We start from the raw sequence: 27569 nt of genomic DNA, 5'->3' as shown, positions 1-27569 counted from the left end.
ATAAACTTTTTTAGGGCCTGTTTGAGATTGTAGTTGAACAACTAAAAGTTGTTGTAGATAACAATTATAGGTCATTTATAACAATTTTAGTGTTTGATAATAAAAGCAAAAGTTGTAGTTCTAGTTTTGAAAAGTAATTATTCATATGCTATTCAAAATGGTTGTGAATGAAATTTGTGGGCCTCATTAATAAAAATTTTAAGTTGCTTAATATACCCTCAATTTTTATTCAAATGACAAAGGGTTATCCCTCATTTCAAGCACTTTCAGCATCATGTCTATTTTAATAATTATACACAGACACGACAGTTTTACATTAAAATATACCAAACACTTTTCGCAGTCACAGCGCTTTTAGAAATATAGTTTAACAAACACGCATGTGCTTTACTTTACAACTGACTATACTTAATTCACAGCTGTTTTTTCTCACAGTAATACAAACTAAGCCTTAATTAGAAATAGTAATTTGTTTGGAACTAAAAAATATAGATTGATGCAATACTGAATGCCGAAAATGAGTTCAAGTACAACAGAGTATAGTCTGTTATACTACTATAGATACTACTAGTTCTTGAAGCACTGCACTACATTAATAAAAAGCCTACCAATTCATTAGAGTACCATTAGGGCCTACCAATTCATTAGAGTACCATTAGGGCACCAACTATTAGGGCACTCTAGCATTATCCTTCCATAGATATAATTGCATTTAACATTCAACACCAATTTCCAGCCATATATACACCGAAAACTCAATAAACAACAAATTATATTTCTAAATAAGGCTAGCTTGGAATGATTTACAACAACAAAAAAACTAAACCCAACAAAAAACCAGAAAGCACACATCAACTAGATCATCATCAAGAACATTCTATCTGTTGCGAACCCTCCTCTTCTTGGAAGCCACCCACTTGCCATGGAGCTAATCAAGAGAAACCCTCAACCTCCCCTAGTATTAACATTAAATATAATTTCTTTTAATTTTTCCAATATCTTAAATATATATATATCTAAATAATGAAGCATTACATATTAACTCAACTTTTTATTTGCATTGATAGTGTTTTATGCATGAAAGCCCTTACATTGATTGTTTTTACGCTTATAGACACACAAACTTATATTTAGTTATCATAAGTTAAAGGAGTAAGTTTATTATGAGCAATATATCATGTAAAAGTTATTGACAATTACATTTAAGGTGTTTTTTATTTGGAAGGAAATCACATTTAATATATTGAAAAATATTGCACAATTTAGTGAACTTATAGGCAAAAGTAATTAACAAGAAATCAGTAAACTTTTTATTGTTTTAACTTATTTCAACTCATTCAACTCATTTTCTTTACTATTAAATAATGTTCATTTAATAGTTTTACTAGCTTCTCAACACACGCTTCCCCGTGCATCAAGTGGCTTTTCCTATTTCACATACTTGAAGTGGCTCTTATGCGTGTGAGATAAGTTAATTTTCTATTGTGCATACGTTGTTATTTTCTTACAGCAGATATTATCTTTTATAGAAAATTAAAATTAAATACTCAATATCAATAGTTTTTCAGTAAAGCAGAAAAACATTAATTTTTTTTAGTTTAGGTACTAACCTAGAGCAAGACATTTTAGATTAGATCATAAATTAGTTTGTTATACAGTTGTGACTGTCTGAAATTCGTAAAAATTCAAAGTTTATAAGAATTTAATGCTTTTGATTTAGGCTTGGGAGATGAAGTACTATAACCTATAAACTAAACATTAAAGTTTAAGCCTTTCAAACACTGAAAAAACAACAAATCAATAAAAAATTGTGACTGTTAAACAGTCACAGCTCAGTAAAACTATGTTTTTAAAAGTTGGTGTTCAAACTGAAATTTAGTATATAAAGTAAAATGACATAAATATTTTAATAGTTAAAATAAAATAACATTGAAATTTAGTTGATTTAAATCAACGAATCTTATCATTTATTTAAGTTTTGGCCGGTTCAATCTAATAATTTTTTCTACGGCAAATATTGTGAGATTAATTTTTCAATGTGTTTTATTTAAAAATGAAACATATACTAATTGCCACTTATGTTTTGTATTAATTTTCTATATTTGTTGTTGTCAAGAAATACTTCATTTATGGATGATCGATTGACATCCGGAAGTAATACATGAGAGAGCCAACGTGGCCCTTCTTCCACCTCTATGTGTACTTGGGGAAACAAATATAAGCACGTTCTTCGCAAGAAGATATGCTGCCCAATTGCATACACATATAGATAATAGAATGAAAATTAAAACAATTAATAAATCAATTGCCTAAAATACCCTTATTAATAAACATTTTTTAAACCCCCTTCTCTTCCTCTGTATTTCCTTTTTCCCGATCCCATAAACATGAAAGTACTCTATCCCACTTAACAAAATTAACATAGCCATGCACAAACTCATACTCGTAAATCAAATACAACGTGAGTGATCAGAGGATAGTTGATTTAATCAAACAGGAAGACAGTTAGAGAGAAGAGGTGTTAAATCAACCATAGATTCAAACTTGGTTACATAAGGAAACATATCAGTGAAGTTATTAATCCGTAGTTTTAAGTTGACTAAGTTTGGAGAAATTAAGGGCAAAGAGATTGCCTTCCAAGTTGTTGTTTCCCAGATGTATTTCTATAAGGATTGTTTGTGTTAGATGTAGATTGCTAATTAATCACAAGTTTCAAGATGCTTGATTATGTGGAAAGCGATTTCCAGTACAGAGAACAAAGCGAAGACCTGTCATTGGATCTATGGACCTGCTTATTTTAAAGTCTACTCTTACTAATTTACTATATGGGATATATATCAGCATCAGTCAGTTTCAAAGTTGTTTTCTTGTTAATGATTATTCTTAGAAAATTGGTAGATAGTGCTTGTACCACATGGACGGTATTTTCCATCACCAAGATAGTGCTCATAGTACTAATTACACTACGAATTGTCACAAAATTAAAGGAAATAGAGAGCAATTCACAATCTGTGAGGAAGTGATCAACAGCTAGATATTGCTTTTTTCACTGAGTTGGTACTAAAGAAAGCATATATATGATGTTTCATACGTTGGGGTTGTTCCATACTGTAATTGTAAAAGTGGGAATCAAGGTATATTCAGGAAAAGATGCTAAAACGAACCCATAGTTTTTCATTGAAACATAGTTTCAACTTAGTGGCCCGAAAAAAAAGAAGAAAAATAGTCTCAACTTTTATGCCTGCAGAGCAGCTCCTAAGTACTAATTTACAAATAGAGTAAGAAATCAACTTGCTGTCCTAGCTTGTTATTGATTGAGAAATGGGGTATGTTCAAAGTAATGTCTTGCTTAAAGATCCCAACAAGACAGTTAGAATAAAATTAAAGTCGGTGCATGAAATTCATAAACTATGACCAACAAATTAATTATCATAAAAAAAAATTAATAATGAAAGAGAAGAGAGAGGAAGATCATGGATGTAAAAAGAAGCAGAGAGACCTTCATCATTCTTTCATATTCATACTATCAATATACTAATTGCTCGTAATATTTCAATTCATACAGAGCTTCATAGAAAGAAAGTTGAATAAGTAATTCTTATGATAATTAAGGATGTAGTATTCGAATATCATGTTAGTGCATTGCTAAATCTAGTTTTATGATGTTTATCCATGCACTGAATTAGAATGGAGTAGGCATTGTTATTTGTAGAATAGAGCTATGATGGTTTCATAAAATGGTTGAATTCTTGGATATGACTATATGAGAGAGAGCATGATTTTTAAGTTTAATATATGGAAACTGAATGAAAGTCTAATATGTGAGCTTTATGATATTGAATTAAGAAATTTTAGGAGAATTTATTGGAAAAGGGAGTTCATTTAAATTTCGTCACATACAACAAAATTTTGTGAGTGGACGCACATGTACTATATTATAATATGGCACAACTGGAATGAGAATGAGAGTATTGTATTTCTGATGATATTGTTACTTGTATCCATCATACCCATAGAGAGTGAAAGGCATATATCCTTTGTCATTTGGAGGGAAAAAACCTCATTTCTCTGTGTTGAGTGATTAAATATACAATTTTTACTAAAGATTCTTAACTTTACACAACTTAATTGGCTTCCTTGTTTTATCCATAAAATTGTTTACAAGATACATAGTAGTTAGTACGTTAGAGATGGATTACGAGACTTTTGTTAGATTCATTTAAATATGTTTCTGTTCATTTTTTATTTTTTGTTTCATTTCATTTAAGTCAGAAAGAGGATTTAGTATTAAATACTAAATTCTAAAAATGGGTTAGGCTAAAATAATTTTATTAAATAAAACAGGCACACAAAATCAATCTGAGGGTAGTATTATGAGAAAAACAGTGCATTACATTAGCCGACAAGCAAAACAAACTGAAAAATATAAACCATAAAGTAGGAAGGTGCGATGTACCTTCTAAGTTCTAATGAAGCCTTCTCTTCATCCTGGTCATACGCACCGCTATGATCACATAGAGCCTATCCTGTACCTTATCTAGGAATTGGAAATATGCATATCTCCATGTCTTCTTGAGCATCAAAGGACCAACCACTCCCCAAAATCCTGTAATGAATCCAAGTGCAACAGAAATATAAAACCATGGAATCCGATGCGTACTGTTTACGTCTTGGCTATTCTTTGTATCTACATCAACGCCACTGGTTGATCCACACTCATTTGGAAGCGGGTCACCACAAAGTTTGGGGTTCCCCTCAAATGCAGAGGCATTCAAGCCTTGGAGCTGAGTGCTTGTTGGTATTGGTCCTTCAAGATTATTGTACGAGACATTGATATAAGACAAGAAATTAAGAGTTGCCACTGATGCTGGAATTGTCCCAGACAAGTGATTCATGGAGAGATCCAATTGCTCCAAGTTTTTGAGGTTTGATATTTGGTCTGGAATTATGCCGGAGAAGCGGTTGAAGGAAAGATTCAAGTAATGGAGAAGCTGCAATTGGCCGATCTCGGTAGGTATGCTGCCATTGATGCTATTGTTCGGTAGGTTTATGAATGGTGGGTAGTTAGACAAATAATTGAACTGTCGATATATTCCACCCACAGTCTGGTCGAAGATAGGCAATTCAAGATAATTATCATCTACATGAGCTGCAATTTGTTTAGATACCAACATGGGTAGTCTGCAAAGTTCCTTTGGAAATTCACCTGAAATTAGGTTGGATTCCAAATCTATCGAAAAGAGCCTTGGAAGGTTCCCCAACCAACTAGGAAGTGACCCTGTGATTCTATTATTACTCAGTGTCAAGATCTCAAGCTTCTTGAGCTTAGACAACCATACAGGTATTTCACCAGTGAGCCCACAGTTATTCAAATTCAATACTCTAAGGTTTTTGAAACCATCATAATCAACCATGCCAATATCATTAGCTGGCGGCATTTTCTCCCCTACAAAATTTGTACCATATGATAGGAATACGAGACTTTTGCAACCCACTAATATCTTGAGTGCTCCTGTGACATTAGTCAGTCTGTTGGCAAAAAGGGAGAGGAAGGACAGAGATTTCAATGAAAGAATCTCAGGTTGTATTTGTCCCTCTAGATTGTTATAACTCAGTCGAATTGCTTTCAGGGACTTGCATGAGTAAAGACTTGCTGGAAACATACCAATGAAGTTATTTGACCGCAGGTCAAGTTTAGTAAGTTGACTAAGTTTTGAGAAATTAAGGGTGGAGATGTTGCCTTCCAAGTTGTTGCTTGCCAGATGTATCTCTAGAAGGCTTGTGCAATTCATCAAAGAAGGGGGCAAAGAACCTTCTAGATTGTTCAAATCAAGGAGCAAGAATTTCAACTTAGAGAGCTTCCCAAAATGGAGAGGGAGGACGCCACTCAATTGATTAGAGTAGAGGTCAAAGATTATGAGGTTGGTGAGGTTGACAACTCTATCATTAAGGGCTCCGTAGAGAGAATTAAAAGGTAATGCAATTTCTTCAAGTTTGGTAGCATTATACATATCTTCTGGAAGTATTCCTGAGAAGTTATTGTGACCAGCACGAAAAACTTGGAGTTTGGAACACTCCCCTAGTCCACGAGAGATACTGCCATTGAATCTATTGAAGGAAAAATCAAATAGCTTAATCAAGGGACAAGAGTGGAGACAAATAGAGGTTGGGATAGAACCTGAGATGGTATTGTTGCTAACACTGAAGCTAGTCAAATTCCTAGCTTGTCGGAAGAATGAAGATGAAATTGCACCATGGAAATGATTATTGGACAAATTCACTGTCTGAATACAAAATGGTAAAGAAAACGGTAGTTCTCCAGAAAGAAAGTTAGAGCTCAAATCAAGGATCTCAAGGCGATTCAAGGACAAGAAGAATCCAGTTTGATCAAGTGTACCATAAAGTGAATTCTGGGAGAGATTCAAGTATTTGAGATGTGTGAGATTTGAAAGTGATTGTGAGAATGTGGGAAAAGTACCTGCTTTGAGTTTGAGTCCTTTGGAGGGTAAGTGCAAATGTGTGACCCAACCATCCTTATTACAAGTGATGCCATCCCAATTGCAGCAATTAAAGGACGTCCAATTAAAGGAAGGAGAAGACAGAGCGAGGGAGAAGGACAGAAGAGCGGTGCGCTCAGTTTGGTTGCATGCATATGCATGAATATTTGTTGAAACCATGGAAGAGAATATGATCATGAGAAAGAAGCCATGAGCCATTGGGTGATTTGCAGGCTGCACTAGCATGTTTCTTTGTGTTAGATTTAGATTACTAATCACAAGTTTATAAAGAGTTGGAATCAGAGACAAGAAAAAAGTTTTTTTTTTTTTTTTTTCTCCTCGACTTGAAAATGATGCTTGATTAAACAACAAAAAATCACTTCCAAATTGGCAAATTAATTAAGAATATGTGGAACGAAATTTCCAGTACATCGAACAAAGCGGAGACCTGTGATTGGATCTGAAGACCTGCTTATTTTAAAGTCTACTATGACGTACTCTATGGGATATAAGAATTATCAGTCCAGGTTTGAAAGTTGTTTTCTTGTTAATGATTATTCGTAAAGATAGTGCTTGGCAGTTGGCACACATATATGGAGGGTATTTTCCTTGCCACCACCACGATTGTGCACATAGTACTAATTACACTACGAATTAATTCTCACAAAATTAAAGGATAGAGACAGAAATAGAGAGCAACAATCTGTGATGAAGTGATGGACGGCTAGATATTGCATGTTTCACTGAAAAATAATGACACCTTAATAAGTGAGTAACAATTTTATTCTGTGGTATATTATTCTCGTTTTCCAACAGTATTTTTACAAGGAAAACTAAAGGTATAAATAATGTATATTTATATATAGTATGATATAACTGAGCGTGTTATGTACTTAATGGATATGCTTTATAGTTTTAAATTTATAATTCTACAAGGGATGTGTTATACTTATACTTTGTGGGATGTCTTGGAATTTGAATTAAGTTAGTACTGAATTAGTAATCATTCCATGACTATTGGTACTAAAGAAAGCATATATATGATGTTTCAGATGTTGGGGTTGTTCCATATGTTTAACATAGAGAAAGAAAAGTGGCGCTGGAGAAAAAAATGTTTAAGTATGTATGCTTTCATTTAATAGAGAATAGTTTGGAAAGAAAAATAAGACAGAATTATAAGAACAAATTGTGCCTTAAATCAGCCCCCAAAAGAAAAAACTGAAAAACATAGTGTTGAATTGTAAAAAAAAAAAAAAAAATACAAAGGTTGAGGTTGAGATTGGATTCTCATGTACCATGTGCCACATTAATTTCAAATGAAAACAGGTTGGAAACTGAGAAAATGTGGATTTATCTGGAAGCTTAATTATTTCTTATCAGATGAGATTAAATTTAAACAAAGAGAGTTATTTCATCCCCATTTGATCTCATCACTTAGGCTTCCCATGGACTCTATAAATAGAGGAGGAAGGATTGAAAAAAGATGTACGGTTGTTGCTCAAATTCAAGATAGTGGCCTATGGTGGTGTTCTATCTCTTGAGTTGGGGGTTCAGAAACAGAACCCCCCCATAAATTGCTTTCAATAAATCATTTTTCTCTCAAAATCCTCTCATAAATCTATCATCTTTCAAGAGATGGAAAATTAATTTTCCAAGCTGGTAGTTCTGTGCTAAACCCCACAAAGAAAATATATATATATATATATATATATGCAGAAGTCAAGCATGGTCCGCTTCTCTTCTATGTGACTTTGCATAATTGGATGCTTGGCTAAGTCATAAAAAGATTGTGGCAATGGAATCCATTTAGATAAGAGAGACCAAAGAAGAAATATGTTATTTGTTTTTTCCATCTTTGACATATAGAAAAAAGGGTCCAGCCATTCAAATGAGATTAATCAATTAATCCTACAAGTCACCAAGGAAGGCTGCTGGAGTAGTTTTATTGTAGACGGGGAGTGGAGTTCGCCAAGTCCAGGAAAGGCCACCAAAGTTAACTTATAGGACAACCCCAAATTTCATGGGCTCACCGCATGGTTAATAAATACAAGGGCAGTGGTCAAAACTAAGCCTTCAAACCCCTAAAATTAATGGGTTTTTGTTCAAACTTTGAGAACCCATTAATAATTTAAATTTGCCAATTAACAAATAATTGGTACAAAATAAACAAACTTCTTTCCTAAATTCATTCGCCCATTAAAAAAATAAAATGTGTCAATTAATAAATAATTAATAAAAAATAATTAGTGGGCACATTTCTTCCATCCCAAAACTCAAATACAACTCTCAAATGGTACAAAACCAATTTTCTCAAATGGTACAAAACCATCTTTCTCCAATTTGTACAAAACAAACTTTCTCAAATGGTACAAAATCATCTCCCTAAAATTGGTACAAAACCAAATCTCGATCTCAAATCCAAATCTTAAATTCAACTTTAAAGTGGCACAAAGTCAACCAAGTCAAATTCTTTTGTGAACTACGTTCAGTTTGATTCCTCTAAGGATACGTACGCAACCTATATTTAAATTTAAGTCCAACCGACTCTAAATCAAATCCGTCCAAATTCTCCAGAAATTAGTTATACACACGAAAGTCACTGAAATGATTTCTCAAATCAAATCCAAGGGCTCTAAACCCTACCCAAATTACTCAAATCATTTAAAAGGGTCATTCACCTATTTAATTTCTAAAAAGCTTAGAACAACGTGTGGTTTGATCCTGTAATGGATAAGTAGGCAACCTAAAATATGGGTGCAATCGCAATCGCAAATAAATTTCATTTCAATGAGTCTTTTATCTATTGGAAATCCAAACACTTATAGAATGATCCGTTGGTTTCATTGCAATTGGGATCAAATAGTATTCCCTTGAGCCAAGGGATTGTAAGTAAGAGATGTATTCCATCTTGAATGAGTCGTACTCTAAATAATAAAACTCTATTCCCTAAATGAGTAGAGTGAAATTATGTTGGGTAACAATATAATTATTAATATATATTTATCAAATTTTTTGTTCAACACATAAGATATAAAGTAGGTGCAATCTAGCTTCTAAATAGAGTCAATCTTGGGTTTTTGTTGTAGGAGTAGTGGATGAGAAGGACTAGAGAGCACTGATTCTAAGCGCCGTTTTGAGAGTCGACTCACCCCTCCCCCTCATCCCACTCGCTCTCCCTCTCTCTCACCTGCCTCTAACCTTCATCACACTTGCCTCTCTCCATCTCCCTCCCTTCCCTCCATTCTCTCTCATTTGTGTTCTCTTTTCGTATTTGAGCTTTCCTTCACCCCTTTGTGGTGATCTTTCATCCTCTTGTGGTGATCCTTCACCCTATTGTGGTGATTGTTTGAGCTATATGCTCAGATCTAGAGGTATTGCATCCTCTTTTTTCTTTGTGCTTCTCTCATTTTATTTTCTCCCCTCTTCTCATAGTTCCTACTCTATTTCCCTTTTGTTTTTGCCTTTGTTTCCTTATCCAAGCCCACCCAGATCTCAAGCCCTTGTTGGAATCATTTGTGGTTTCCTCACTTGGAGTTGGTGGACCATTGTAGCATTTGTAACTACCACCTTAAAGCGATTTTTCGTTCCCCAATCGGATTATGTGTAGGTGGAAACACCTCAATTTTTCTCAATTCCTTTATGTAGTACTTCGGTTCTCTTGTCTCTCTTTGGTGGTTGCGGGTCTTGCTTGGTTTTCTGTGTTTCAATGATGGAGATGGTTGATGTTTTTGGACTAGGGCTGTGCTTAGATGGTGGGACTTGCTTCTCTTTCAGGATTTGTGTTTGGATAGGGTTCATGCAAATGTTCTTGGGAACTTTATGTTTTAATCTCTTTTATCTTTGTACTTTTTCTGTGTGGTGTTTGCTGGGCTTGTGCCTCTTGGGCCTTCATGATTGTAATATGAGTGAGGTTATGCAGACCACCCTCAGTTGTTGAGTTGACCACCCTAACATATTTTACCTAACTTTTTTTTATTTTACCCTTTATTGCAAAAACATGATAAATCATCCAGATCCATTCGGTGGTTATCTATCGAAACATCCACCAATGTTCGGCAGATAAGTGTCGAATAAATATAAACATTTCGACAAATAACTGTCAAATGCCTTTTTCATCTCCATTAGGTGGTTATCCACCGAATAATCTACCAATGTTCAGCAGATAACTGTTGAAGAACCACAAATATTTCGGTAGATAATTATCGAATGACCCAACGAACAAAATTGAATTTTTTTTGTTTTAAAGGTAAAATTGAAATTTTGAAATAGGGTGGTCAACTCAACAGTTTAGGGTGGTCGGAAAAGCACCCCTCTTGTAATATTTTTCCTTTTGGGCTTCTTTAATGAAATGTTACTTTCTGACAAAAAAAAGAAAGAAAAATAAATAGAGTCAATCTTGTATATTGTTTAAAATTTGAAAATATATGTATCTCAGCTAAAAAGTGAAGAGACACACTTATTTAAAATCAATTGGTAAAAAGTAAAGAGGTGTACGTAAGACCTTATATTTTGTTATGCAAGTTGAGATTTTTACTTTCAACACCAAGACAGTAACAAATGATTGAAAAACCTCATTAATATTGATGTCAGCTTTGTTCTTAGCTAGTCTCGTTTGTTTTGGGCCATGTTTATGGAATATTTAGATTGCTCATCACAATTAGTTTGTATATATATTGGAACAATTAAATTAAAGAGTTCGAAGCAGCAAAGTCAAAACAAAAAGATTTTATATTTTTTTTTCTTTTTTGACTTGATATGATGCTTAAGTGCTTAACACAAATTAATTTTCCAAACCCCCCAAAACGTTAATGCTAGCTTAATACAACTTTTCCAAACCCTTCAATACGTTGAAGAGTTAGAAGCAAAGTCAAAAGAAAAAGATTTTGTATTTTTTTCTTCTTTTTTGACTTGATATGATGCTTAACACAAATTTTTCAAACCCCTCAAAACATTAATGCTAACTTAATACAACTTTTCCAAACCCTTCAATACGTTGAAGAGTTAGGAGCAAAGTCAAGAAAAAGATTTTATATTTTTTTTTTTCTTTTTTGACTTGATATGATGCTTAACACAAATTTTCCAAACCCCTCAAAACGTTAATGCTAGCTTAATACAACTTTTCCAAACCCCTCAATACATTGAAGAGTTAGAAGCAAAGTCAAAAGAAAAAGATTTTATATTTTTTTTCTTTTTTGACTTGATATGATGCTTAACACAAATTTTCCAAACCCCTCAAAACGTTAATGCTAGCTTAATATACAACTTTTCCAAATCCCTCAATACGTTGAAATCATTTCCAATTAATATAGAGACCAAAGCGAAGACTTGTCGATCATTAGATCTGAAGAGGAGGGCCTCCATGTCAGTTTTATGTTATATTTTAACTATGAGATTTTGTCTTCATTTTAGGAGGGTATGAGGTAACCTGTTGCAGATGGGGTCAAAAACTAGGCGGATCGAGGAAGCAGAGTCAAGTGCTTCTTGCAGTGCTCGGCTGTTATAAAAATGACATTAAGTACTCAATACCATTGCCTAGCGCTGGGGGCATAATATCTGGTTTTAAATAATTTACTATTCTTTCAATATACCATTTTACCTTAATCAAAAAAAGAAAAAAAATATATATATATATATCATTTTACCATAGAAATAGTGCTACTATTCTCACTCATATCCTATTTCTCCACCCACCCTTATATTCCCATTCACATCAAATTTTAAGAAATAATAATCTTCTTTTTTCATCCCCTAATACCTTAAAATATCCTTATTAATAAACATTTTTTCCACCTCTTCTCTTTCTCTGTATTTTCTTTGTCTCCCATAAACATTAAACTCTATCCACTTAACAACATTTAAACCCATGCACAAACTCATACTCCTAAATCAAATACAATGTGAGTGAGAGGATAGTTGATTTATTCAAACTTGGTTACATGCCCAAGAAGTTTTAGGCTGCAATACTAAGATTGTGATTAAGAGAACAAAGAAAACAAAACTATTTAGAAACAAGAAGATTTGATAATATCAAATAAGAGATCTTTGTAAAACTCAGATATTAGTAAAACTAAATAACTAAACCTTAAGAAATCGGAAAAAAACATTCATTCATATGATCAATTGTTCATCATCAGATTGCTGCGGTGAACCTTTTCTTGTTTGAAGCCACCCAATTCTCATGCCTCCAATCAAGATGAACCCTCAACCTCTCGACAGGGTAAGTAATCTCATCCCCAGTGATCTCAAATAAAACAAAGTAACTCGACCCTCTCTTCCCAGTTACACTTCCGACCCACCACTCGTCATTGTCAAAAGCGTCAGCCAGGTCCAGATAACATTAACCCAATGCCCGAATTTGGTCGGGTGGGCAAGGTCACCCACTTGCCACGGAGTCGATCAAGAGGAACCCTCAACCTCCCCTAGCTAGTAGTAACATTAACTGTAATTTCTTTTAATTTTTTCCAATATCATAAATATATATATATATCTAAAAAATGAATCATTACATATCAACTTAATTTTTTATTTGCATTGATAGTGTTTTATGAAAGCTCTTACATTGATTGTTCTTACGCTTATAGACACACAAACTTATATTTGGTTATCATAAGTTGGAGGAGTAAGTTTATTAAGAGCAACTTATCATGTAAAAGTTATTGACGATCACATTTAAGGTGTTTTTTATTTGAAAGGAAATCACATTTAAAGTATTGAAAATATTGCAAAATTTAGTGAACTTATAGGCAAAAGTAATTAACAAGACAGCATTAAACTCTTTATTGTTTTAACTTATTTCAACTCATTTAACTCATTTTCTTTTACTATTAAATAAGACTCATTTAATAGTTTTACTAGCCTCTTAACACATGCTTCTGCGTGCATTAAGTGGCTCTCCCTATTTCACATACTTGAAGTGGCCGAGTTCAATCTAATGATTTTTTCTACGGCAAATATTGTGAGATTAATTTTTCAACGTGTCTTATTTAAAAATGAAACTTATACTAATTGCGACTTATGTTTTGTATTAATTTTGTATTAAATTTTTTTTTGTTGTCAAGAAATACTTCATTTATGGATGATCAATATATATTGACATACGGAAGTAATACATGAGAGAGCCAACGTGATCCGGCCTTCTTCCACCTCTATGTGTACTTGGGAAAACATAAGCACCTTCTTCGCAAGAAGATATGCTCCAATTGCATACATATATAGATAATAGAATGAAAATTACAACAATTAATATGTAGTCTAGATTCGTGAATTGGGGTTGGCTTGGTTGGTCGAGGTCAAAAGTTCTCTTCCTACACATTTGGGTTCGAACCCTCCCCTTCTTCTATAATCTCAAAAAAAAAAAAAAAAATATATATATATATATAGTTTGATTCAGATGCGAATGTTTGCACCGTGTGAACGTCTAACATGGACTCATCGTTCGGCACCGATAAAAATTACAACAATTAATATATAGTCTAGCTTCCTCTAAAATATATAGCTCCTTCAGCCTGCCAAAATTTCAGTGGCCATAGGAGAGAAAGAAACCAACTAGTACGTCCTTGTGAAGCAGCAGCCATAAGTAGACCATTACTATCCCAATTCCATGGATCTAATTTTCTATGTATTGTTATTTAAAAAAGATCAGAGTTCAATCCACCATTAAAAAAAAAAAAAAAATACCTTATCATATATTACTTTCAATAGGGTGCTACTATTTCTACCCTCTTTTTCTATTTTGTCACCCACCTTATATTCTCACCATCCATTAAATTTTAAAAAAAACCAAAAAAAAAAAAACACCATCCTCTTTTCCCACCACCCATTATCCCTAAAACACCCCTAATATATAAATTGAAACTTTAAGCACTATTCCCACCTTTCAATCTTATCGATCATCACACCCTTCTCTTCCTTCATTTTTTCTCTCTCTCATAAATCCTAACTCTATTCACTCATAAAAACTTTAAATTCATCTTACAAACTTATACTTTTCTTAATCACAAATTTGATCATAAATTTCATTCTTTCTCCACATATTTTTAGCGGAAGTGGGGAGGGGGTGAATCGCAAATTTCATTCACTTTCCACTTCTTTAAGAGGGTGGGCATATTATTGTGAGACTTTGTTTCATATATATGTGTATTGATATATATTATTTGTACAAACCATATATTGGGGTGTTGCTGCAAATCAGAATTTTCTCATTTAGATGTTGTGCCCGCTGCAAACTGGGTTGGTGGATCTATGTAGCAAACAATTTACTGCGCGATGTATATACCAAAAAAAATTGCGAAAAATATATGAAAAATGAGGGCCATATTACAAGATGAGAAATGGAAACAAGATGAATTTAGGATTTAGGGAGTTTAGATGGGTGGATAGAGTAGGATGAATTCATTTGTTTCTTTTTAACTAGGTCCTTAAAGGTCATTTGATAAAAGGCTGAACTTGTTGTTAAATTTTTTATTATAATATGGGTGAGAAAATAAGACAATTAAGTGGGTGGAAATAGTACTATTCCTTTCAATATACCATTTTACCTTAATCCAAAAGCAAAAAAAATATGTATCATTTTACCATAGAAATAGTGCTACAACCCTATATTCCCATTCACATCAAATTTTAAGAAATAATAATTAATCTTCTTTTTTCACCCCCTAAAATCCCTAAAATACCCTTATTAATAAACATTTTTTCAACCCCCTTCTCTATTCCTTTTTCTCGATCCCATAAACATGGAAGTATTCTATCCACTTAACAACGTTAAACATCGCTATGCACAAACTCATACTTGTAAATCAAATACAACGTGAGTGATCAGTGGATAGTTAATTTAATTAAACAGGAAGACAGTTAGAGAGGAGGGGTGTTAAATCAACCATAGATTCAAACTTGGTTACATAGGAAACATACCAGTGAAGTTATTAATCCGTAGTTTTAAGTTGACTAAGTTTAAAGAAATTAAGGACAGAGAGATTGCCTTCCAAGTTTTTTGTTTCCCAGATGTATTTTTAGAAGGCTTGTTTGTGTTAGATGTAAATTGCTAATTAATCACAAGTTTCAAGATGCTTGATTATGTGGAAAGCGATTTCCAGTACAGAGAACAAAGCGAAGACCTGTCATTGGATCTATGGACCAGATTATTTTAAAGTCTACTCTTACTATATGGGATATCAGCATCAATCCAAGTTTCAAAGTTGTGTTCTTGTTAATGATTATTCTTATATTATTGGTAGATAGTGCTTGTACCACATCGACGGGACGGTATTTTCCATCACCAAGATAGTGCTCATAGTACTAATTACACTACGAATTGTAGTCACAAAATTAAAGGATATAGAGAGCAATTCACAATCTGTAAGGAAGTGATCAACAGCTAGATATTGCTTTTTTCACTGTGTTGGTACTAAAGAAAGCATATATATGATGTTTCATACGTTGGGGTTGTTCCATTCCATACGTTTAACTTAGAAAAAGAAAAGTTCAGGAGAAAAGAATTAAGTATATATGTATGCTTTCATTTAATAGAGATTAGTTTGGAAAGAAAACGAAGACATAATTATGAGAACAGACTGTGCCTTAAATCAGCCCTAAATCAATATTAAGTAGATCCAACATTGCTTCTTAACAAAAGTTTCTAATTAACTAACTAAACCTAAATCAGAAAGAAACAGTCATTCAAATGATGAATTGATCATCACTAAATTGCTGCTGCGAGGCTTCTGTTTTTCTAATTTGCACAAACCATCTGTAGAAGTATCTTTCAAAGAAGAAGAGTGCAGTTACATGCCAGAGCAGATATTTACCCATTCCACCTGTTAAAGATCATGACTAATACAACAGGAACCAATAGCATCGGTTAAATGACAATTCTTTTTTTTTTTTTTTTGGGGGGGGGAGAGATGGGAATCATTCGTGCCTCTCCATAGCTGTTAACTGCAACTCTTGTACGGTTATACGGAAAAAAAGCAGCAAAAGAAATCCAGTACACTAATCTTGATGAGTGTAACCACTATATAATGTCATTATTCTTCTTGAGCTTATGAGCCCCCACATTCTATTTCCTTTCAGACAAGCAGGAAAAATTAATGACAAACAGCTCTAAACTGAAACACCATTCATTGAAGCAATATTTTACTAATATGTAAAGACAATTCACACAATCAGCAGGCAGTGGAAATTTTGAACTGAAGGTTGGCAGCTTACAAGCACGATTTGTAAATTGGAAGCTTACAGAAAGCCTAAACCCAGGCTTGTGGCATTAGAAACATAAGGCATTAGTGGTGCTAGCAGGCATCCTCAGGTGAAGCTTCAATAAGTTGATTGCGAAATCAGGGAAATTAGCAAGTTGTTGTAATTTGTGTGAATTTTCTGAACATCTTGTTACATGTATTTAAAGAAGATAATCAAATTGCAAATTGAACTGCTCACCAATATACCATAAATAAAAGGAACAATTAACGTACGAAACATGCAGCTGATGCATTTAGATCAGACAACACCAGTAGTCATTTATTACATACTTGAGAAGTCCTCTTGCTCCATCTGCCATGGAATGCACGCCACTACCCAGCATACGCATGTAAGCCATGGAACCCAGCAACCCAACACCATAGCTGAATGTATAGGAGATAGATGAGCATCAATTTCATGAATAAATTATAATCTATAAAAATTTATATGAAACATCACCAGACATCCTGAGAGATTGCAATTGTCCAAATAGAATTAACAGGAACACTAAACATTAGCAGGGTTGGCTACTTGCTCATAAATGAAATAGTCAGGACATATCTACTGGTTACATGCTCACAAATAAAACTGTCAGGAAATATTCTATTGGTCGAAAAAGAGAAGTTTTGGATTTTTTTTTGTACCTTACAAATGCTCAAAAGCTTAACTGGCATGACTTATCCTAATGGTGAAATCATGAAAAGGAGTAACTTTTATTGCACTTCAGTATGCAATAAAATGAGCATGGGCAGTAAAGTAGCCAGCAAATAAATGTAACACTCTGAAGCCAAATGTACCATCTCAAATTGCATAGTGTATTCAACAAAATTTCTTCTTATTCTGTTCTGTTAGTAAAAATAAGTAAAAGTTTATTTTTAGCTTATTTAATAGTGATATGAAGCTTCATACAATCAGCTTATAAACTTTCTTAATATACACGTAGGACTGCCATAAGAACTTTTAGGATTAAAAATAAAAAAGATAAAAACAGAAAGCGTGTAGAAAGAAGATCTTCTTAAGACATTTCCAATGCAGTTCGCTGGGAAGGATGGCAAAGTACAAAATGAACCTGACAACCCAGATGTTGGATGACAGGAACTAGTGGGAGTATATTGGTAATTTACAGTTGAAATTATTTAAAAAAAAAAGTTCCCTGAAATGTTCATACCTAGCTGCAATTTCAGGGGAATATGAAACATAAGCTGAAACTAATCCAACACCACCTATACCCAGTGTAAGGACTTGCAACCTCTTCTTTAACTATAATAGCAAAATCAAAAGGAAAATTATTATTTATTTCTTAAATTATAGAAAGGAGGATGAATATGGACAAAAACAAGATGATTTAGTTGACAGGTACTGCAGAGAAGTACCTTAAAATACTGCTTCCTATACTGCTCGGCCACTACTTTTGGGTCCTCCCGAGAGCGCCTTCGCAAAACATCACTTCCTGCAGGTTAGCTCTAAGTGAGATGCACAAAACTAAGATGCATCCTTCCAAAGTAACATTTAGATTAATGTAACTGAAAGTTCTATTTTCCTTTTTCCTAAGAGCAAAACCCTTATTTGCCTCTAAAGCTTGAAAGCCTCTGGACAAGATCACCAAGTGGCTGGTTATCAAAGGGACTTCTAGTTACTGATGAAACATCTGACTTACACTGCCTCCTGTTGCAGCCTTAGTTGCTCTAGCCCACTTCTCTTGCTCACGCCGTGTTGATGCCGGTCTCCATTTGATAGCAGTAACCCGCTTGGTCAGACAGTCTCCTTAGAAGGCACTTCCTGTTTACAGTAAACCCGCTTGGTCACACAACAAAACCACAGAAACCATTCACAAAGAAAAAACCATATGACTCCATTCACCAAATCTCTCTTTGATTCCCAAGAAGAAACAAGGAAAGGAGCAATATAGAATGCACAATAATTTTTAAAAAATTAAAAGGCAAAGAAAATAAAAAAGGGGGCTTTATTTTCACATGAATTCTGAGTTTCTGATTGGTGTGTGGTGATGATCAAATGATCATGTGTAAGTCAATTTTCCATATCTGTGCTGTCTGATTCACAAAACACAAATATCTTGGTAAGAATCTGAAAGGGTAGAGTGATATGGTTAAGGCAAGAACTACTGGATACAAGGCAAGCAAAGTGGGAGCGTTGTGAACAGCAAAAGCTGTCTTGCAACGACGACGTCCTTAGTTGGCATAATTGCCTTGTCTTGACGGTTTATACCGTTAGAGTGGGGGCTTGAGTTCTTATGATTTAGAAGGGCCTGTTTTGGCAGAGAAAAGGCAGCCTAATCTCATTACCAAAATTCGGATTTTCATTTAGGATTAGAAGAAAAGTTACATGTAACCGGTCATTTTTAAAACCCCATAACGTGTTGACTTTTCTAATTCTTTTTCTCTTATCGATTAATTCTTTATTATGTCAATATGTGTCGAATCGTAATGAGTTTGTGAAGAGAAATGACTGCTTACTTATAAGGAACGAAATATTATTAAAAGGTAGAAACAATTTTTAGAGTAGGCACTAATTTGCACTATCATGAGATTCATGACAATATTTTAGTGTTTGGAAACAAATATTGTAGATAATCTTCTCAACTCATTATGTTGCTAAAGTTTCTAGGGGGGATGTGCACCAAGGTGATAACTCGGGGCTTAGGAGGTTTACCCTTGGAGAGGGACTTACATGTCCCGGGGATACCCAGAGCTGGTATCCCTCTCTCTCTCTCTCTCTCTCTCTCTCTCTCTCTCTCTCTCTCTCTCTCTCTCTCTCATGACACCAGCCTGTCCTTATCACTGGGACATGCAGACAAGTTATTTTCTTACCCTGGTGGTTTGTGAAGTAAGTCTCTTGACTCTTTCCTGTTGAGGCAGTACTTGTGGTTTATGTCAGTCTCATGAATGACAAGAATGCTTGGGTGGAGTGGGTGAAAGCGATTACTTGAAAGATAAGAAAGTTTTTGGACTCTTAAAATTCCAAGGACTTGCTCATGGAATTGGAAATCTTAGGATTTTCATATTCTAGAATTGGCATCAATGCTGATTGAAATTGGTACTTCTATTCATTGTTAACGTAATGGTACTCTTTGTATAGTTTGCCTTGCAGCCTGGTGGTGGTGGTTAGATTCTTTTGTTTGTTTAAATTAATTTGATTACCAAAACCAAATATTGTTTTTTTTTTTTTTAAAGAACATAAACTTTTTTAAGTCCCGTTTGAGATTGTAGTTGGACAACCAAATACTGTTGTAGATAATAATTATAGGTCACTCACAACAATTTTAATGTTTGATAATAAAAGCAAAAATTGTAGTGCTAGTTTTAAAAAGTAGTTATCCATATGCTATTCAAAATGGTTGTGAATGAAAATTGTGGGCCTCATTAATAAAAATTTTAAGTTGCTCAATATACCCTCAATTTTTATTCAAATGACAAAGGGTTATCCCTCATTTCAAGCACTTTCAGCATCATGTCTATTTTAATATTTATACACAGATACGACAGTTTTATATTAAAATTTACCAAACACTTTTTGCACTCATAGCGCTTTTGGAAACATAGTTTAACAAACATTCATCTGCTTTAGTTTACAGCTGACTATACTTAAATTCACAGCTGTTTTTTCTCACAGTAATACAAACTAAGCCTTAATTAGACATAGTAATTTGTTTGGAACTAAAAAATATAGATTAATGCAATACTGAATGCCGAAAATGAGTTCAAGTACAGCAGAGTATACTACTATAGATACTACTAGTTCTTGAAGCACCGCACTACATTAATGAAAAGCCTAACATGAAAAGCCTACCAATTTATTAGAGTACCATTAGGGCACCAACTATTAGGGCACTCTAGCATTACCTTTCCATAGATATTATTGCATTTAACATTCAACGCCAATTTCCAGCCATATATACACCGCAAACTCAATAAACAACAAATTATATTTCTAAATAAGGCTAGCTTGGAATGATTTACAACAACCAAAAAACTAAATCCAACAAGAAACCAAAAAGCACACATCAACTAGATCATCATCAAGAACATTCATTTAAATCAATTGATAACTATCTGTTGCGAACCCTCCTCTTCTTGGAAGCCACCCACTTGCCATGGAGCTAATCAAGAGAAACCTCAATCTCCCCTAGTATTAACATTAAATATAATTTCTTTTAATTTTTCCAATATCTTAAATATATATATCTAAATAAGGAAGCATTACATATTAACTCAAATTTGTATTTGCATTGATAGTGTTTTATGCATGAAAGCCCTTACATTGATTTTTTTTACGCTTATAGACACACAAACTTATATTTGGTTATCATAAGTTAAAGGAGTAAGTTTATTATGATCAATATATCATGTAAAAGTTATTGACATTTAAGGTATTTTTTATTTGGAAGGAAATCACATTTAATGTATTGAAAAATATTGCACAATTTAGTGAACTTATATGCAAAAGTTATTAACAAGAAATCATTAAACTCTTTATTGTTTTAACTTATTCCAACTCATTCAACTCATTTTCTTTACTATTAAATAATGTTCATTTAATAGTTTTACTAGCCTTTCAACACACACTTCCGCATGCATCAAGTGGCTTTTCCTATTTCACATACTTGAAGTGGCTCTTATGCGTGTGAGATGAGTTAATTTTCTATTGTGCATACGTTGTTATTTTCTTACATCAGACATTATCTTTTATAGAAAATTAAGATTAAATACTAAATATCAATAGATTTTTGGTAAAGCAGAAAGACACCAATTTTTTTTAGTTTAGATACTAACCTAGAACAAAACATTTTGGATTAGGTCATAAATCAGTTTGCTATACAGTTGTGACTGTTTGAAATTCATAAACATTCAAAGTTTATAAGAGTTTAGTGTTTTTGATTTAGGCTTGGGAGATGAAGTACTATAACCTATAGACTAAACATTAAAGTTTAAGCTTTTCAAACACTGAAAAAACAAATCAATAGAAAGTTAACAGTCACAGCTCAGTAAAACTATGTTTTTTAAAGTTGGTGCCTAAACTGAAATTTAATATCTAAAGTAAAATGACATAAATATTTTAATAGTTAAAATAAAATAACATTGAAATTTAATATCTAAAGTCAACGGATCTTATCATTTATTTAAGTTTTGGCCGGTTCAATTTAATGATTTTTTCTACGGCAAATATTGTGAGATTAATTTTTCAATGTGTCTTATTTAAAAATGAAACATATACTAATTGCGAGTCTGCGACTTATGTTTTGTATTAATTTTGTATTTTTTTTTTTGTTGTCAAGAAATACTTCATTTATGGATGATCAATTGACATCTGGAAGTAATACATGAGAGAGCCAAAGTGGCCCTTCTTCCACCTCTATGTGTACTTGGGGAAACATATATAAGCACCTTCTTCGCAAGAAGATATGCTGCCCAATTGCATACACATATAGATAATAGAATGAAAATTACAACAATTAATAAATCAATTGCCTAAAATACCCTTATTAATAAACATTTTTTCAACCCCCTTCTCTTCCTCTGTATTTCCATTTTCTTGATCCCATAAACATGAAAGTACTCTATCCACTTAACAAAATTAAACATAGCCATGCACAAACTCATACTCGTAAATCAAATACAACGTGAGTGATCAGAGGATAGATGATTTAATCAAACAGGAAGACAGTTAGAGAGGAGGGGTGTTAAATCAACCATAGATTCAAACTTGGTTACATAGGAAACATACCAGTGAAGTTATTAATCCGTAGTTTTAAGTTCACTAAGTTTGGAGAAATTAAGGGCAGAGAGGTTGCCTTCCAAGTTGTTGTTTCCTAGATGTATTTCTAGAAGGCTTGTGCAATTCATCAAAGATGGGGGCAAAGAACCTTCTAGATTGTTGAAATGAAGGAACAAGAATTTTAACTTAAGAGAGCTTCCCAAAATGGAGAGGGAGCAAGCCACTCAATTGATTAGAGTAGAGGTCAAAGATTACGAGGTTGGTAAGGTTGACAACTCTATCATTAATGGCTCCGTAGATCGAATTAACAGGTAATGCAATTTCTAGCTTGGCGGAAGAATGAAGACGAAATTGCACCATGGAAATGATTGCTGGACAAATCCACTGTCCGAATACGAGATGGTAAAGAAAGCGGTAGCTCTCTAGAAAGAAGATTAGTGCTCAAATCAAGGGTCTCAATATGTTTTAAGGAAAAGAAGAATCCAATTTGATTGAGTGTACCATAAAGTGAATATATTCTGGGAGAGATTTTTAAGTATGTGAGATGGGTGAGATTTGAAAGTGAGAATGAGGAAAAAGTAGCTGCTTTGAGTTTGAGTCCCTTCGGGGTAAGTACAAATGTGTGACCCAACCATCCTTATTTCAAGTGATGTCGTCCCAATTGCAGCAATTAAAGGAAGTCCAATTAAAGGAGGGAGAACACAGAGTAAGGGCCAAGGACAGAAGAGAACTGCGTTCGGTTTTGTTGCATATATGCATATGCATGAATATTTGTGGAAACAATGGAAGAGACTAAGATCATGATTATGAGAAAGAAGCCATGAGCCATTGGCTAATCTGCAGGCTGCAGTAGCATGTTTCTTTGTGGATGGGCCATGTTTGTGTTAGATGTAGATTGCTAATTAATCACAAGTTTCAAGATGCTTGATTATGTGGAAAGCGATTTCCAGTACAGAGAACAAAGCGAAGACCTGTCATTAGATCTATGGACCTGCTTATTTTAAAGTCTACTCTTACTAATTTACTATATGGGATATATATCAGCATCAGTCCAAGTTTCAAAGTTGTTTTCTTGTTAATGATTATTCTTAGAAAATTGGTAGATAGTGCTTGTACCACATGGACGGTATTTTCCATCACCAAGAGAGTGCTCATAGTACTAATTACACTAAGAATTGTCACAAAATTAAAGGATATAGAGAGCAATTCACAATCTGTGAGGAAGTGATCAACAGCTAGATATTGCTTTTTTTACTGAGGTGCTACTAAAGAAAAGCATATATATGATGTTTCATACGTTGGGGTTGTTCCATTCCATATGTTTAACTTAGAAAAAGAAAAGTTCAGGAATTTTTCAAAATTTACGGATAATAGAGTTTTAAAATTTAATTCATGGATAAAAGTAGGAATCAAGGTATATTTAGGAATAGATACTAAAACGAACCCATAGTTTTTCATTGAAACATAGTCTCAACTTAGTGGCCAAAAAAGAAAAAATTAAAATAGTCTCAACTTTTATGCCTGCAGAGCAGCTCCTAAGTACTAATTTACAAATAGAGTAAGAAATCAAATTGTTGTGCTAACTCTGTCTACCAGATTAATTAACTTCACATGAAAAGCTTTTTTTTTTTGGTTTAGGCGACAGAATTGATAGGTTTAGGCGACGGAATTGTTCGTCGCCTAAATATACTTTGAGAGAGGAACTACTAATTCATTGCCCAAAGTATGTTTAGGCGACAGAATTGTTCAAAATTCGTCGTCTAAATATACTTTGGGAGAGGAACTACTAATTCGTCGCCTAAAGTATGTTTAGGCAACGAATTATTTCGTCGCCTAAGCTTAACTTTGGGCGACAAACCACATGTTCGTCGCCCAAAGTTACCTTAGGAGACGAACTAAATTTGTCTCCCCAGGTAGCTTTGGGTGACAAAATTGAAAAGTTCATCGCCCAAACTCTTGAGCGTCATGGTTTGGGCGACCAAACACTCGACGAACACATTTCATCGCCCAAAAATCAACTTTGGGAGAGGAACTAGGTTCGTCGTCCAAACTGTTTTTTCTTGTAGTGTATAAATAGAGCAGTAAGGATTCAAAAAAGATGTACCGTTGCAGCTCAAATTCAAGATAGTGGCCTATGGTGGTGTTCTATCTCTTGAGTTGGGGGTTCAGAAACAGAACCCCCCATAAATTGCTTTCAATAAATCATTTTTCTCTCAAGATTCCCCCATAAATCTATTATCTCTCAAGAGATGGGGGGTTCTGATTTGAACCCTCCATAAATCAATTCTCTCACAAGATGGGGATTCTGATCTGAACCCCCAAAATTAATTTTCCAAGCTGGTAGTTCTGTGCTAAACCCCACAAAGGAAATATATATAAGCAGAAGTCAAGCATGGTCCGTATCTATCTCCTCCATGTGACTTTGCATAATTGGATGCTTGGCTAAGTCATAAAAAGATTGTGGCAATGGAATCCATTTAGGTCAGAGAGACCAAAGAAGAAATATGTTTGTTTTTTCCATCTTTGACATATAAAAAAAAGTGCCTAGCCATTCAAATGAGATTAATCAATTAATCCTACAAGTCACCAAGGAAGGCTATTGGAGTAGTTTTATTGTAGACGACGGGGAGTTGAGTTCGCCAAGTCCAGGAAAGGCCATCAAAGTTAACTTATAGGCCAACCCCAAATTTCATGGGCTCACTGCATGGTTAATAAATACAAGGGCAGTGGTCAAAACTAAGCCTTCAAGCCCGTAAATTTAATGGGTTTTTGTTCAAACTTTGAGAACCCATTAATAATTTAAATTTGCCAATTAACAAATAATTCATACAAAATAAACAAACTTCTTTCCTAAATTCATTCGCCCATTAAAAAACATAAAATGTGTCAATTAATAAATAATTAATAAAAAATAATTAGTGGGCACATTTCTTCCATCCCAAAACTCAAATACAACTCTCAAATAATACAAAACCATCTCTTTCAATTGGTACAAAACCAATTTTCTCAAACGGTACAAAATCATCTCCCTAAAATTGGTACAAAACCAAATCTCGATCTCAAATCCAAATCCTAAATTCAACTTCAAAGTGGCACAAAGCCAACCAAGTCAAATTCTTTTATGAACTACGTTTGGTTTGATTCCTCTAAGGATACATACGCAACCTATATTTAAATTTAAGTACAACCGACTCTAAATCAAATCCGTCCAAATTCTCCAGAACTTAGTTATACACACGAAAGTCCCTGAAATGATTTCTCAAATCAAATCTAAGGGCTCTAAACCCTACCCAAATTACTCAAATCATTTAGATGGGTCATTCACCTATTTAATTTCTAAAAAGCTTAGAACAACGTGTGGTTTGATCCTGCAATGGGTAAGTAGGCAACCTAAAATATGGGTGCAATCGCAATCGCAAATAAATTCCATTTCAATGAGTCTTTTATCTATTGGAAATCCAAACACTTATAGAATGATACGTTGGTTTCATTGCAATTGGGATCAAATGGTATTCCCTTGAGCCAAGGGATTGTAAGTAAGAGATGTATTCCATCTTGAATGAGTCGTACTCTAAATAATAAAACTCTATTTCCTAAATGAGTAGAGTGAAATTATGTTGGGTAACAATATAATTATTAATATATATTTATCAAATTTTTTGTTCAACACATAAGATATAAAGTAGGTGCAATCTAGCTTCTAAATAGAGTCAATCTTGGGTTTTTGTTGTAGGAGTAGTGGAGAAGGACTAGAGAGCACAGATTCTAAGCGCCATTTTGAGAGTCGACTCACCTCCCCCTCATCCCACTCGCCTCTACCTCTCTCTCACCTGCCTCCAACCTTCATTACAGTTGCCTCTCTCCATCTCCCTCCCTTCCCTCCATTCTCTCTCATTTGTGTTCTCTGTTCGTATTTGAGCTTTCCTTCACCCCTTTGTGGTGATCTTTCATCCTCTTGTGGTGATCCTTCACCCCATTGTGGTGATTGTTGGGAGCTTCTATAATGACTGCAGGCATAGAATGCCTGCAGCAAAAAAAAAAAAAAAAATAGATAACCTGCTGAACTGGTAAACAAGTTTTACCATTTTTTTGATGCATCTCTCAAGATAATGGTAACTCTTGATCAAGATGTGGTAACTTACCATATTCTTGATCCAAGTTACCATTTTCTTGAACCAAACATCAAGAGAATGGTAACCAAAACCTTGCCTCAAACCAAGTTACCACTTTTTTGATCGTTCGATCAAGAAAATGGTAACTTGGTTCAAGAATGTGGTAACCAAGCCCAATCATGACCAAAATTACCATTTTTTTGATTTTTTTCCTCAAGAAATGGTTACTTGTTCTCAAGAAATGGTAAGTTACCATTTTCTTGATCAAAGTTACCATATTCTTGCCAAACATCAAGAAAATGGTAACAAATTAGTGAGGCAAAAAACGTTACCACTTTCTTGATCGTTCGATCAAGAAAATGGTAACTTGGTTCAAGAATATGGTAACCAAGCCCAATCTTGACCAAAGTTACCATTTTCTTGATTTTTTTCCTCAAGAAATGGTAACTTTTTATCAAGAAATGGTAAGTTACCATTTTCTTGAACCAATCCTCAAGAAATGGTAACCAAATCAGTGGGGCAAAAAACGTTACCACTTTCTTGATCATTCGATCAAGAAAATGGTAACTTGGTTCAAGAATGTGGTAACGAAGCCCAATCTTGACCAAAGTTACCACTTTCTTGATTTTTTTCCTCAAAAAATGGTAACTTTTTCTCAAGAAATGGTAAGTTACCATTTTCTTGATTGAAGTTACCATTTTCTTGAACCAATCCTCAAGAAAATGGTAACCAAATCAGCCAAGCAAAAAACGTTACCACTTTCTTGATCGTTCGATCAAGAAAATGGTAACTTGGTTCAAGAATGTGGTAACCAATCCCAACCTTGACCAAAGTTACCATTTTCTTGATTTTTTTCCTCAAGAAATGGTAATTTTTTCTCAAGAAATGGTAAGTTACCATTTTCTTGGTCCAAGTTACCATTTTCTTGAACCAATCCTCAAGAAAATGGTAACCAAATCAGCCAAGAAAAAATCGTTACCACTTTCTTGATTGTTCG

The 27569-nt window shown here is 34.0% G+C and overlaps 1 protein-coding gene, 1 long non-coding RNA gene and 1 pseudogene across 2 annotated transcripts; all 3 read right to left on the bottom strand.

Moving 5' to 3' along the window:
• Window positions 1-4344: 4344 nt before the first annotated feature.
• On the bottom strand, window positions 4345-6532 carry LOC147286763 (receptor-like protein 2). Its single transcript, XM_086240061.1, has 2 exons — window positions 6479-6532; window positions 4345-6350 (listed from the first exon to the last, which is right to left on the bottom strand). Exons 1-2 carry the CDS (start codon window positions 6530-6532, stop codon window positions 4467-4469), a joined length of 1938 nt encoding a protein of 645 aa, XP_086096187.1. The 3' UTR covers window positions 4345-4466.
• A 10302-nt stretch (window positions 6533-16834) lies between these two features.
• LOC147286762 (uncharacterized) lies at window positions 16835-18798 on the bottom strand. The gene is made up of 4 exons (XR_015122014.1): window positions 18385-18798; window positions 18101-18177; window positions 17896-17987; window positions 16835-17110 (listed from the first exon to the last, which is right to left on the bottom strand). It is a non-coding gene; the product is annotated as an uncharacterized LOC147286762 (long non-coding RNA).
• Window positions 18799-22764: 3966 nt separating this feature from the next.
• Window positions 22765-23289, bottom strand: LOC147286761 (uncharacterized; annotated as a pseudogene).
• Window positions 23290-27569: the final 4280 nt, after the last annotated feature.

The sequence above is a fragment of the Dryas octopetala genome, chromosome 4, assembly GCF_963921425.1.
Source record: "Dryas octopetala chromosome 4, drDryOcto1.1, whole genome shotgun sequence".
NCBI lineage: Eukaryota > Viridiplantae > Streptophyta > Magnoliopsida > Rosales > Rosaceae > Dryas > Dryas octopetala.
This window is presented reverse-complemented; position numbering and strand designations above follow the sequence as displayed.